Below are 13,997 nucleotides of genomic sequence, written 5' to 3' on the forward strand. Positions count from 1 at the left end.
GCATTTAAATTTATTGGTATTTATTTCATGTATTTTTAATTATTATATGTATTGTCTGTAATTTTAATTAAGTCGTGTAGGTTTGCATTTAAATTTATGAATATTTTTATGTATTTTCAATTAATATTTGTAGTGTGTATAATTTAATTAAGTCATGTAAATTTAATTTTAAATTTATGAATATTTTTATGTATTTTTATTTATTATTTGTATTGCATGTAATTTTAATTAAACAAATGTTATAATTGAATTAATAGATATTTAATTAAATATTTTACAAAAATATGCATTAAAAAGTTACATAAAATATAAAAATATTATATTAAAAATTATAGTTATTAACAATATTATTTTAATAAAAAAATAAATATTAAATAAAACTCATATAATAAAATTTAAATCTAATATTTTAATAAAACAAATTATTATAAATATAAATAAAAAAGTATATATTATAAATATTATTTTTAATATTTATTGAATAAAAAAGTGGACCATGGCCCACAAAAATTGGAAGAAACGGTACACTCGCAATGTACCGTTCCTTATGTTAATTGGTGTTTTAATTTTTTTTTATTTAATAAATGATGACGTGGGAGGCGTTTCTCAACAAGCGTCTCCCGTTGTGGATGCCCTAAGGCCATTAGCGTAGGGGGTTTATCTCCTGCAGAGAAACCCCACGTCGGATTAAAAAAAATAATAATAAATTAAAAATTAATTATTTGCTTGCCAGCGTGTAGCGCTGACTGTATCTACAGCATTCCTTTAAAACCGAGACATTAGTGTATTTTTACTATGTGTCCAATTAAATTGGAATACATGGCAAAAAAATATTTTTTTAGTTAGTTTTTATACATTATATTTTTATTATATATATATATATTTATTAATAATTTTTATATTTTTATATTTTATAAAATTTTATTTTTTACAAAATCATACCAATATTGATATATTTTTGTTAAATAAAATTTTAATTAAATATAACCAATTAATAATAATAACAAAAGGTTGTACCATAAAATTGAATTTTCACATCACATTAATTTTTATTGTACTAATTTCTTACAACATTCTTATATTTATCATTGCATATCAAATCAATAGAATTTATTTTATTTTTTTAAAGACACATAATACAAAATGTTGTACTATAAAATTGAACACATATGGCAGAAGTTTTGTTCTGCAAATAATTAAATTGTTCGATGTTATTTTAATTTAAATAATTGTATTGTTTTATTTGCAATTATTTTTCTTCTTCTTTGATATATAGATTATTATATTAAATACGTTTTTTATATTAAAATTTTATTAAATATAAATAATTATAATTAAATAATCATTAATATTGATCACAATAATAAGAAAATAATAATAATAATAAATATTTGTTATTATTTATAAATTAAATTATTAAATAAATAAATACTAATAAATATATATTTGATAAAAATTATTATTATTAAAATTATTTTAAAAATAGATAATTTAATAATATGGAAGAAAGAGAAATTAAAATTTGTGTAAATGAGTTTCTTTGATAAATGTATAAAATGAAATGAATTTCTCGAATGACGTGACAGAGAGAAAATGAGAAAATATAACGTAGAAAATAAAAGAGATGGAAGAAACTCATATTGGGTTTCATTGATGCGGATGGCCTAAGGGCATCTCTGCATCGGGGGTTTCTTTCCCCTGCAGAGACCTCCACGTCAATGCCACATTCTTAAAAGAAACCAAAAACTTTTTGTGGGTTGCTCTGCACAGCAACCTACAAAAACTTTTTTTTTAAAAAAATATTATTTTTTATTATATAAAATTTTATTATTTATTATATTGATATAATTTTTTTAAAATTTAATAATATTATTAATTATTTTGATATAAATTAAAATATATATAATGAGGTGAAAGAAAAAGATTGTGAAATTAAAAAAAAATAAGTATAAAGTAAAAATTTTAAAAAACTTTTGGAGAATTTCTTTAATGTGAATAGCCTCAGAAGTTTGCCTGAATTGATACCCTATAGGATATAGCAGCCAATTTGAAGGAGACTGATCCGATCCGACTCGGGCAACGTGAGTACAAAGGAACGAAAGTGACATAAACTACATAGTTACATTATCATTTAATTTTTCTATAATTGATTATAAGGGTATTTCCGACTTTATAAATATATTTTTTTTTTTATGTGTGTGGATTTTAAAGTGGAGGTAACTTGTTGGCGAATAGGACTTCTCCAACGGGTCGGGTCGGGTCATGTGATCAGAAGCAAAGAGGGTAAAACAACATTCGTGCTTCGTGTTTTTCTCTTTTATTATTATTATTATTATTATTATTATTACTTTATTTTTTTATTTATTATTTTTTTCCCTTTTGGTGAGTGGAAACATACCTTATTCACTCTTTAATTAATACCTACTGGTCTTTTCCTTATTTTTACTTAATAATTACTGTAATTAATTAATTAATGGGAATTGATGTTAATAACAAACCAAGTCCAAATTCCCGTTATTCTTCTTGTTTCGTGTGTGTTTGATCGATTGATGGATGAAATGTGTTAAGGAATAATGGTCCTTCGCTTGCAGACATATCTACTTCTACCACCGTGTTCCCCTCCCTCATCTTACTTTCTCAGATTCTTGTAGCAAGTGTCCTTATAAATTAAAGTGATTTTCTTTTTCAATCCCTCTCTCTTTCTCTCTCTCTTAGTGAGACCATTATTTACTGCTCCAATCATTAATCTATCAAACATCTCAAGAACTCCAATTGTTGGCTCTTTGAGAGTCAAACTCCACAGCTCTTAGTTCCATTTATACTTTTCAGTTTCAGGAAGTTAAGGCGAAACATATTGAAGGGAAACATCTTCAGATTTTTCACTTAGGGTGTTTCGCCGCTGCTGGTGCTTTTGTTGTTTGCTTAGGATTTACTTTGGGTGATTAGAATTTTATTGCTTCTTGTTAAAAGAATCTTCCTTCGTTAGCTTTGAATAATTTCTCCTGGCGAGTTGTGGTTGGTAGCTAGCCCGATGTAAATCAATATTATGTTGAATCTTTGAAGGAGTTGGAGGGTCGGGAGTTCTTTGGTTCTGTTAAGGGTGCTTGCTTGAGAATTTCTTCATCTCCCTTAATTTGAATTGAATTAAGAACATATTTAGGATTAGGTGGATAAGATAGCATCATTATCTGTGGCCTCTTCTTGCTTTCTGCAATTTTTGAGGCGCTTTCTGAAAGTCATAGTAGGGATTTGATGTTAGTGTGGAAGTCCATATAGGGGTTTGCTATAGCTTTGACGGCACGGTTCCATAATACTCAATAGAATAACTAAAACTGAAGAGGTAGCTGAATCTGGTGCTCCTTGACCAGCATCCCTCGGTATTCTCTTTGTTAGATGAGTTTACTTGATGTAATTGGTTTTGGATTGAAGGTGGGCCATCTTTTCCTGTTGTTGTGTTGCTGGTTTCTATCTCTGATCTCTTTGAATTGGCTAAGTAATGGAGGAATCATGACCACCAAGGTTGGTTTTATTGGTGAGGGGGGGCATGCATGGATCAAATTTTGGGGTCTGGTTTTGGATTGTGTGTGTAAGATCCACCATAATTATTACCAGTATTTTGGTTCCAGGAAAGTGACCAAGAACTGGTGGCGGAAACTTCTGATAGCTTGGATAGTGTTTGGAATTATGGCATCTTTATGGGTTTTCTGGTACATGAGCTCACAAGCTCTGGAGAAGAGGAAAGAAACACTTGCTAGTATGTGTGATGAGAGGGCGAGGATGCTACAAGATCAGTTCAATGTTAGCATGAATCATATTCAGGCGATGTCTGTCATGATTTCAATTTTTCACCATGGAAAGATCCCATCTGCTATTGATCAGGTAAAGAACCACCCATATCTGACGAATTTTCACCTATTACCTGTTATGTTGATTTTTTTTTGGCTCATTTGGTTAATCATTTCCTTGCAACACTTGTTTTCGGGCATATTGCTTCTTGGTCTTGCCCACAACAAAGCTACAATCTGACTGACTATCATTTTTTGCAGTATCCTTATTCCTCATGAGTTATTCTAATATATATGTTGAGTTTTTATTTTTGGTCAGAGGGGTGGAGTGTTGCATAGAATATGAATACTCTTGCTTGCATTCATTGAAGTTTCTTCGTGCCTGATGAGTGTATTGTTTAGAATCAGATTTGGTTCTGAATGTTTCGTTCTTAGAGGCTTCATTAACATGCTTTAACTTCAATACACTGTAGAGGACTTTCGCCAAATATACAGAAAGAACATCATTTGAGAGGCCTCTTACAAGTGGAGTAGCATATGCTGTACGGGTGCTCCACGCAGAAAGAGAGCAATTCGAGATCCAACATGGCCTAACTATCAAGAGAATGGATAATGTTGAACAGACTCCAGTCCATGAAGATGAGTACGATCCAGCAGATCTTGAGCCATCCCCCGTGCAGGAGGAGTATGCCCCTGTCATTTTTGCACAAGACACTGTTGCTCATGTCATCTCTGTAGATGTTATGTCGGGAAAGGCAAGTGCTTATTGAATAATTTTCCTTTTCTCAATGTTAAATAGCTTCTCTCCTGTATACGCTTTTTGAGCATAGACTACAAGGAAGATTTCTGCTAATTGTGGCACAAATATGTATTCAAATATTTGAAGCTGAAGACAGGCTTGAGTACAAAGCAAACTCTTATGTTTCAAAATTCTTGTTGTAATAGGAAGATCGTGACAATGTATTGCGTGCAAGGGAATCAGGAAAAGGGGTCCTCACTGCTCCTTTCAGATTACTTAAAACAAATCGCCTAGGGGTGATATTGACATTTGCTGTTTACAAAGCAGATCTCCCTCCTTATGCTTCCACTACTGAAAGGATCCAATTAACTGCTGGGTATGCTATCTGACTAGAATCCAATCTCAAATAGCTTTAGGCTTGATTTATCTTTCAATATATACTCAAATGTGATGTGGCTGAGGTCTGTTGACATCTGACTTCATGGACAAGGTATCTTGGCGGGATCTTCGATATTGAGTCGCTTGTGGAGAAACTGCTTCAGCAGCTTGCTAGCAAGCAAACTATTCTTGTGAATGTATATGATACTACCAATGTCTCCCAACCTATTAGCATGTATGGTTCAAACAACTCATTTGGAGGACTGTGTCATGTCAGTGCTCTTAGCTTTGGAGATCCATTTAGAATGCATGAGATGCATTGCAGGTAACTTGAACACTTCTCTCTATTCAAAAGTACCTCCTATCACATTCTTGTTCTCGAGTACTTATTTGAAGCCTTGATAATAACTGATGAACAAGTAAATATATTTTGTTTTCAGTTAGATTCTTATCTATATACTATGTTTCTTGCTTGCACAACAAGTGCAGCCGATACTAGCATCCTTTCAAATGTCCCTTGATGGAATCTCTTAAAGGATTTCCTTTTCTATCAGATTCAAGCAAAAACCACCATGGCCATGGGTTGCAATAACTACATCAGTTGGGATCCTCATAATTTCATTGCTCATGGGGCAAATTTTCCATGCTACCATGAATCGAATAGCAAAAGTTGAGAACGATTATCATGAGATGATGGAGCTTAAGAAACGTGCTGAGGCAGCTGATGTTGCAAAGTCACAGGTAGTAGAACTTTTCCATCTTTAGTATAAACTGTGATCGTGTCACCAGTAAAATAATGCATCCTAATTGATTTTCTTTTATTTGCAGTTTCTTGCTACAGTTTCTCATGAAATCAGAACTCCAATGAACGGTGTTCTTGGTTAGTCAATAAGCCAGATCTTTTGATCCATGTTCCAGGATCTAGCGAATGTTGATGAAATTACATTGCTGATAATTTGTGAAACTGCCTATTATTTTTTATGACAGGAATGCTGCAAATGCTTATGGATACAGGTCTGGATGAAACTCAGAAAGATTATGTTAGAACTGCCAGGGAGAGTGGTAAAGCATTAGTTTCACTCATAAATGAGGTCCTGGACCTAGCAAAGATTGAATCTGGTAAACTTGAGCTTGAAGCAGTTAGTTTTGACTTGAGGGCTATTCTTGATGATGTTTTATCACTTTTCTCGGGAAAATCTCAAGACAAAAAAGTTGAGGTAAGTAACATGTTCTGACTTCTGTTTTTGTTCTTCCCTGTTTTGTCATTTCTAACTTGAATTGCATTTGCAATTTTTGTCATGTTGTTGGGTGACTGCATGAGCAGTTAGCTGTTTACGTTTCTAGTAAAGTGCCTGCTACATTAGTTGGTGATCCCGGAAGATTCAGACAGATTGTTACCAACCTGGTGGGAAATTCAATCAAAGTAAGTTTTATCTAGAATTTAATCATTTTAAGCCATAAATTTGAGAGTAAATTTGGAATTGTTGCTTATTTGAAATCCTTTTGTGATGCTTAGTTGAATATGTGAAGTTTTGAGAGCAGTGACTGCACTACTGTGTCTGTCTGCTGTTCAAAATAAATGACGCTTATATCAACAAATTTCATTCAATATCCTTGTGTTATTCTTAGAGTGAGAAGATTGTCTCCCCTAATTCTCTTTCTGTAAGTCATGCATAGTGACTTTATCCTAGCAATCTGACACAATCCTGTAAAACAGCTATCCTAGGTGTAGTGTTTAGCATTATATGCAATGTTTTGACTGCCTGGTTGCTGTTTGTTTGCAGTTCACTGATAAAGGACACATATTTGTGACAGTCCATCTTATTGAAGAAGTTTTGGATATGGAAGTAGAGGGCAACTTGAATAGCTCCTTGAGTGCTTACCCTGTAGTTGATAGAAGGCTAAGCTGGGCAGGATTTAGACCTTTGAATCAAGATGGAGGCAGCTCTTCTTCATTAGCCGATCAAATTAATATAATAGTATCTGTAGAAGACACTGGTCAGGGCATCCCACTGGAAGCTCAATCCTGTGTGTTCCATCCCTTCATGCAAGTTGGTCCCTCCATCACCCGAAATGGGGGCACGGGTATTGGTTTAAGCATCAGCAAGTGTTTGGTTCACCTAATGAAAGGTGAAATTGGATTAGCAAGCTCACCACAGATTGGATCGACTTTTACTTTCACGGCTGTTTTCAGTAATAGCTCCTCAAATTTCAACAAATCAATCAGCCAGCCAGTGAACAGTAAGTTTGACTCTATTTCATCGGAATTTCATGGGATGAGAGCACTGCTAGTGGAATCCAACCCTGTCCGAGCTATGGTCTCCAAATATCACATCCAGCGGCTTGGAATCCACGTCGAAGTGGTTTCTGACTTGAGTCAAAGCTTCTCTGGCGTAATCCCCTTGAACATGGTTTTCATTGAAGAGGAAATCTGGAATAGGGATATATGCATGTCAGTTTCGATGTTGAGAAGGAACAATTATGGGATCGCTCCTAAACTATTGCTTCTATCAAATTCAACAAGCAGTGTTGTTCAAGCCGGTTTTTCAGATTCTGATGTTCCCACACCATTTGTTGTCATGAAACCACTAAGAGCAAGCATGCTTGCCGCATCCCTACAGCGTGCCATGGGTCTTGGAAGCCGAAGAATGTATCGCAATGGAGAGCATCATAATCTGTCCCTCAGCAATCTTCTTCATGGTAAAAAGATTCTAGTAGTAGATGACAATCCAGTGAACCTTGTGGTGGCTTCCGGAGCTCTAAAAAAGTACGGTGCTGAGGTGGTCCATGCAGAGAGGGGGAAAGATGCAATATTGTTGCTAACTCCTCCACACCTATTTGACGCCTGTTTCATGGATATTCAGATGCCGGAAATGGATGGGTAAGCATTACTGCCTCCCTCACCAGCTCGACTGGTTTGAAGGAATTCAATATGTTGTGGTTATGCATCAAGTGGCAATACATACTTACTTAACAGAGGAGATACTTGTCCTTTTCCTAATGTTAATTAGTGCAACATATGATGTGTAGCTGCTATATACGCTATAATTAACCACAGAAAGTAATGTTACAGATTTGAAGCTACAAAGAGGATTAGGGAGATGGAGTTGAGCATAAACAATAGGATCCAGGGAGGAGAACTTTCTGCCGAAGTATACGGACATATCTCAAAGTGGCACGTGCCCATTTTGGCCATGACGGCTGATGTCATCCAGGCCACAAATGAAGCGTGCTTCAAGTGTGGGATGGACGGGTACGTATCAAAGCCATTTGAGGCTGAGATACTATATCGAGAAGTGTCGCGTTTTTTTAAAGCAGTCTCGGATGCGGATGAGAAACATCAGTAGATGAGTCGGTGCCCGCCTGCCCACATACTCCTAAGCCAAAGGCCTGTCTGTCTGCCCCAAGGAGAGGAGACTCTCCTAGCTATCTGGTTGCACTTGAGCATTGTTTGTGAGTATGCATGCTGCTGCTGCTGCCGCTGCTGATTTGGTGTTTGTTTCTGTGGGAGGCTGGCTAGGCTATCTTTTGATTGATTCTTGGATGATAATTAATCTTCTTATCTTCCCTTGTGCAGGCAGCAGGAATGAGTGGTTGGTTGGTTGGTTATTGTGGATACAGAGACTGGACTACTTAGTGTACATAGTAGTAGTAGTAGTAGTAGTAGTAGTGTATCAGCAAAAGTCTTATTATTATTACTATTATTAATAAAGGTCAAAATTCTTGAGGGAGATCATATTGGGTTCTGGAAAAGGAATAGGGGGAAGTGTATTTTATGTCCATTCTGTGAGGTTGGTAGAGCAGACTATAATAATCTCTGGTTTTTTTCATGAGATTGGCCTCAAATCAGCTGTAGTAAGTTATAGCTTAGCTTAGAGCAAGCCTCATTTAGTTTATCATACTCACTCACTACACTTGGAATAGCTGGTCTGGTTTGGTCTGGTCTACACAAATCAAACACTGTTAATTTAATGTTTGTTCTATGTAGTTTGTAGTAATACCGACACAAAGCACGCGAGAATACAATATATATAGTAGTATGTTGTATACACATGCATTTTTGTTTTGGTTTTAATTGTGGTTTGAACCTGGAAGAGAATTGTTTGTTTGTATCTCATTTTCAAATTCTTAAGTTGCGTTGCCTATTCATCACTACAAAAGCTTCTTCCCTTTCCACATCATAACCAGACATGTTTGAGATTTTCATATCTTTCAAGTATTTTAGAAGAATAGTTGGTGCATCCTTCAAACAATCAAGGGGGCACTTCATTATCGTATTGAGAATACCGGTACCGGAAAAGATAAAATAAAGACGATATAATCAACGATATGTCACTTATTGAAATTTCAAGGGACTCCAAATTAGGAGAGCTTCGGAACAAGTGAAAAACACAATGAATGTTGTCCGGTATTTCAGAATCAATCTCATCAAGTTTATAAACAATGAGACGATGATTCAGCTTTTTGTTTGTTCTCTCAATTCTTATAACCGTTAAATACTATACTCTAGCAATAAAAAATGGATATAATCAAAATGGAGGTCATTTTGAATGGAGCTATGAGCTGAGTATCAAGAAAGTGTGTTGCCACTCAAAATATTTTTCAACGACTTATCAAAGTAAGCCTGCCAGAATTAAGATGAAGAATTTTTCGGCTTCCTTGAGAAAGAATCTAGATCCGTATTTGAAATATAAGCAAGAAAATTAGCTTGTTCATCAGACCGAAGATGCTTGTTGTGCAAGGTCGTTTGCTTCACTATTTTCTTCTCGGGGAATTTCTTCCAGAGTGGCCTCTTGGAACTGCTATAAAAGGGTTTGTACCTTGTGCAAAAGTGATACATTCACTATTTTTATATCCTATAATACTAACAATGTTAGTCTTTTTGCTTCTAGATCCGTATTTGAAATATAAGCAAGAAAATTAGCTTGTTCATCAGACTGAAGATGCTTGTTGTGCAAGGTCGTTTGCTTCACTATTTTCTTCTCGGGGAATTTCTTCCAGAGTGGCCTCTTGGAACTGCTATAAAAGGGTTTGTACCTTGTGCAAAAGTGATACATTCACTATTTTTATATCCTATAATACTAACAATGTTAGTCTTTTTACCTTTATTTCTACTATATTTCAATATAATAATAATATTTCTAAAATTTCGTGTAAAAAGTAAACGGATACATAAATATTGGACGGAGGGAGTATTAGTTTATAAACGTTGTTTTAAATACTCTCATTTACAATAAAAATATTACTCTTTCCGTCCCAAACAAGATGCAACATTTGCTTTTGGCACGGGCTTTTAGGTCAGTAGTATTAAGTAGGATAATTTAGAAATTAGGTGATGTGATTGAGAGAAATGTATATTTTATTTTTTTATTTGGACGATATGAGGGGATTAAGTATAATTAATTATTTTCTATTTTAGAAATGTTGCAGGGTATTTGTGACATAAAAAAAATGTTGCAAGGTGTTTGAGACGGAGGGAACAGTTTCTTTTATGACTTTGGTTAGCCGGGTGATTAGGACTAGTCAATAGTATGATTATTAATTTAAAAATATTGCAAGGTGTTTGAGACGAAAGGAGCAGTTTCTTTTAGGACTTTGGTGTCAATAGTATGATTGTTAATTTTAATTCTTTGGATTAATAATTAATTCAATAGTTAGAATTATTGCTAAGGTATAAATATAATTTTGTATTTTATAATATTTATCCAATAATTCTTAACAAATTATATTATGTTTCCCTGTACTTTTTGAAATATATATATTTTATTTAATAAATAATTATATGATTTCTATATGTTCAACTGTGCTATTTAAGCAATATTGTTAATTTTGAAATATATATTGTGTGGTAAAATATGCTAGTTACAGTGCAATTGTTTGCTATTTATAATATAAATATGTGCTAATATAATAAAGTGTGTTACTTTAACAATAATAATATACTAATTTTACAATGTGGTTGTTGTATGCTAAAATATGTTCATTATAGTATAATCATTTATTATTTATAATATAAATATATTCTTATTTAATAATTCGCTAATTTTGCAATATGCTTATTGTGTGGTGAAATATTATTGTTATAGTGTAATCATTTATTATTTATAATATAAATATATTCTTATTTAATAATACGCTAATTTTGCAATATATTTATTGCGTGGTGAAATATTATTGTTACAGTATAATCATTTGTTATCTATATTTCATATAAATATGTGCTAAACTAATAATGTTTTTATTGTAATAATATGTTAACTCTGCATTCTACTTGTTGTGTGGTGTAATAATGTTTTTTATATTTCATACAAATATGCGTTAAACTAACAATGTGCTCTTGAGATATTTTAGATATTCAATTTTAGATTTAGTAGATTTATATCTAAATTTAATATTATTCATAAATTAGATTACTTAGATTTGAGTCTATCGAGTCTGTTTTGTATTGCCTATATATAGGCTCCTTATTTTATCATAAAAAAGACAATCTCATTATTTTCCCCCAAAGTTTCTAACATGGTATCAGAGCCTATTTTTATCATGTCGTAGATATAGCCTACGAACCTGTGTTTCTCCGGGTACATTCAACCTGGATTGTACCCGGAGGTCTCGGTGGTTTTGAGATTATGCTTTTGCAAGTCCGTCTTTTTGCAAATCTGTTTCGTCTAAGATTTGTCATCTGTCCGCTGCCTTCTTGCATACAATCTGAAATTTGTCTGTTCTCGCGTACATTCAACACGGGATGTACCCGGAGGTCTCTTAATTTTGAAATTTTTTCAATAGTTTCCGGCCCTTTCTTTTTCTAATTTTGATTTTATCTTGAGTCTTGATTTTGTCTACAATTGAAGTCATGTTTGCGCATCTGTTCGCAATTCTACGATCCGTCTGCTTGCAATGAGAGTCCTGTTATTTCCGATTTTGTGGAGAGTACTCCCATCGTTTTCGACTCCAGTAGAGAGTCATGTCGTTTGCGGCTCCGGTGGAGTCATGTCGTTTTAGGCTCCGGTGGAGTCATGTGGTTTTCGGCTCCGGTGGATTCATATGCTTTTCGGCTCCGATGGAGTCATCTCTTTTTCGTCTCCAGTAGAAAGTTATCTCGTGTTCGGCTTCGGTAGAGTCATGTCGTTTTCGGCTCCGGTGGAGTCATATTGTTTTCAACTCCGGTGGAGTCATGTCGTTTTCGGCTCCGGTGGAGTCATGTCGTTTTCGGCTCCGGTGGAGTCATATCGTTTTCAACTCCGGTGGAGTCATGTCGTTTTCGGCTCCGGTGGAGTCATGTCGTTTTGGCTCCGGTGGAGAGTCATCTTGTTTTTTTGCTCCGGTGGGTGGAGAGTCAACTGCTAATTTTATTTATAGTTTTTTTTTGCGTTTATATTTCTTATCAAACTAAGTTGGTTTTTGTTATACCACTTGAGTTTGAGGGAGAATGTTGAGATATTTTAGATATTCAATTTTAGATTTAGTAGATTTAAATCTAGATTTAATATTATTCATAGATTAGATTACTTAGATTTGAGTCTATCGAGTCTGTTTTGTATTGCCTATATATAAGCTCCTTATTTTATGATAAAAAGACAATCTCATTATTTTCCTCCAAACTTTCTAACATGTGTTATTTTAAATGTAATAATATACTAATTTTGTAATGTGTTTGTTGTATAGTATAATATGCTCGTTTTAGTATAACTTTTTGCTATCTATAATATAAATATATACTAAACAGCTAATGTACTATTTCAAACATAATAATACGCTAATTTTGAAATATGATCACAAACATAAGTTCAATTTCTAATGCATCCTTTAAACCACTTGTTTTGGTTTAACAAATTATATTTCTTTTGTATAACATATTACTCCCTCTGTCCCATAAATATAGTCTTAATTGGGTTGGACACGAGATTCAATAAATATTAATATTATATTAATAGTTGGTAAAAAATATAGATAAAAGACTTTTTTTTACAGTGGCAATTGTATAATAAAATGAAAAAGTAAGGGTAGTTTTAGAGTGATATGGTTATTTATGAAAACAAGACTATTGTTTTGGACAGACAGAAATAGTAAAGAAGACTATTAAGGAAATATTAATAGACAAATTATAAATAATTTTCTCTCTATATTCACACAACATAGCACATGATTCTACGTGTTCTAACAAAATTCAAATATATTTAGAAAATGTGAAATTGCATATCAAATAATAACACCACGATCTAACCTTAGCACAATTAAACGGTACACATTTCAACTTTCATACTTAAGGATTTTTTTCTCTCAAACTATAAAAATCAAGTTCCAACTTATGTCTGAATTTTACTATTTCTTTATTAAATTTCAGCATTTAAAAATAACATTAAACAATTATTAATAAAGATTAATATCAAAACGCACAAACACTAAACCAAACACACTTTTAAATTATGGATTTTGAAAAACTGGATTGATCCTACCCAGGCGGATCCGATCCGATCTGATCCTAGTTAATATAATATGGATAGTATTGTTGGTTTGCTATTGGATTGTTTTTTTTTTTTTTTTTTTTTTTTTTTTTTTTTTTTTTTTTTTTTTTTTTGGCAGCTGTTTTTGGCATGTGCTTGCACTTTTGTCCGTTTGGATGACGGTTGTTTTTGCTATGTGCTTTTAAAAAAAATACTTCATATTTGTTTATATTGACTTTTGTCTAAAAGGAAAAGCAATTCTTTTCTTAGAAGCATATTGAAGATAATTTCTGAAATAATCATGAATATTTTTTAGCTAAAATTATTATTTTATTTTTTTAATGATACTAAAATTATTAAATATAAATTATAAAATTTTAAAATAAATTGAAGAATACGAATAATTTAATACTCCTATTATATTGTTATTTTAATTTATATATTTTTTTAAAATTAAAATTTTAAAATATAAATAATTAAATTTTAAAAAATATATTTTCTATACTTTTATTTAAACTATTGAAATATAATTATAAAATTTTAAAAATATATATATATAATTTTTTATAAAAAAATACAATTATATTAACATGATGTTCTTTTTAATAATTGTAACAGTTTAAAAGCAAGCTTTATTACATCCAAACACAAAAA

General features: G+C 32.6%; 1 protein-coding gene across 2 annotated transcripts; it reads left to right on the forward strand.

Moving 5' to 3' along the window:
• Positions 1 to 2,602: 2,602 nt before the first annotated feature.
• LOC127263627 (histidine kinase 3-like) lies at positions 2,603 to 9,034 on the forward strand. Of its 2 annotated transcripts, XM_051292737.1 has the most exons (11): positions 3,404 to 3,519; positions 3,627 to 3,879; positions 4,259 to 4,544; positions 4,735 to 4,900; positions 5,015 to 5,227; positions 5,457 to 5,643; positions 5,731 to 5,782; positions 5,890 to 6,119; positions 6,227 to 6,325; positions 6,687 to 7,783; positions 7,976 to 9,034. In XM_051292737.1, exons 2-11 carry the CDS (start codon positions 3,685 to 3,687, stop codon positions 8,247 to 8,249), a joined length of 2,799 nt encoding a protein of 932 aa, XP_051148694.1. In that variant the 5' UTR covers positions 3,404 to 3,519; positions 3,627 to 3,684; the 3' UTR covers positions 8,250 to 9,034. The 2 variants fall into 2 exon arrangements, with proteins under 2 accessions (XP_051148693.1, XP_051148694.1); XM_051292736.1 differs by having other exon boundaries at positions 2,603 to 3,879.
• Positions 9,035 to 13,997: the final 4,963 nt, after the last annotated feature.

This window comes from Andrographis paniculata, unplaced genomic scaffold (genome assembly GCF_009805555.1).
Source record: "Andrographis paniculata isolate CXL003 unplaced genomic scaffold, ASM980555v1 Contig69END, whole genome shotgun sequence".
In the NCBI taxonomy this organism is placed as follows: domain Eukaryota; kingdom Viridiplantae; phylum Streptophyta; class Magnoliopsida; order Lamiales; family Acanthaceae; genus Andrographis; species Andrographis paniculata.

Bases quoted from the DNA above. Each gene is read 5' to 3' on its own strand.
- LOC127263627 (XM_051292736.1), top strand. From the start codon at position 3,394: ATGAGTTTACTTGATGTAATTGGTTTTGGATTGAAGGTGGGCCATCTT. The intron at 5,228-5,456 runs GTAACTTGAACA...CTTTTCTATCAG, and splicing joins ATGCATGAGATGCATTGCAG to ATTCAAGCAAAAACCACCAT. The intron at 7,784-7,975 runs GTAAGCATTACT...GTAATGTTACAG, and splicing joins CAGATGCCGGAAATGGATGG to ATTTGAAGCTACAAAGAGGA.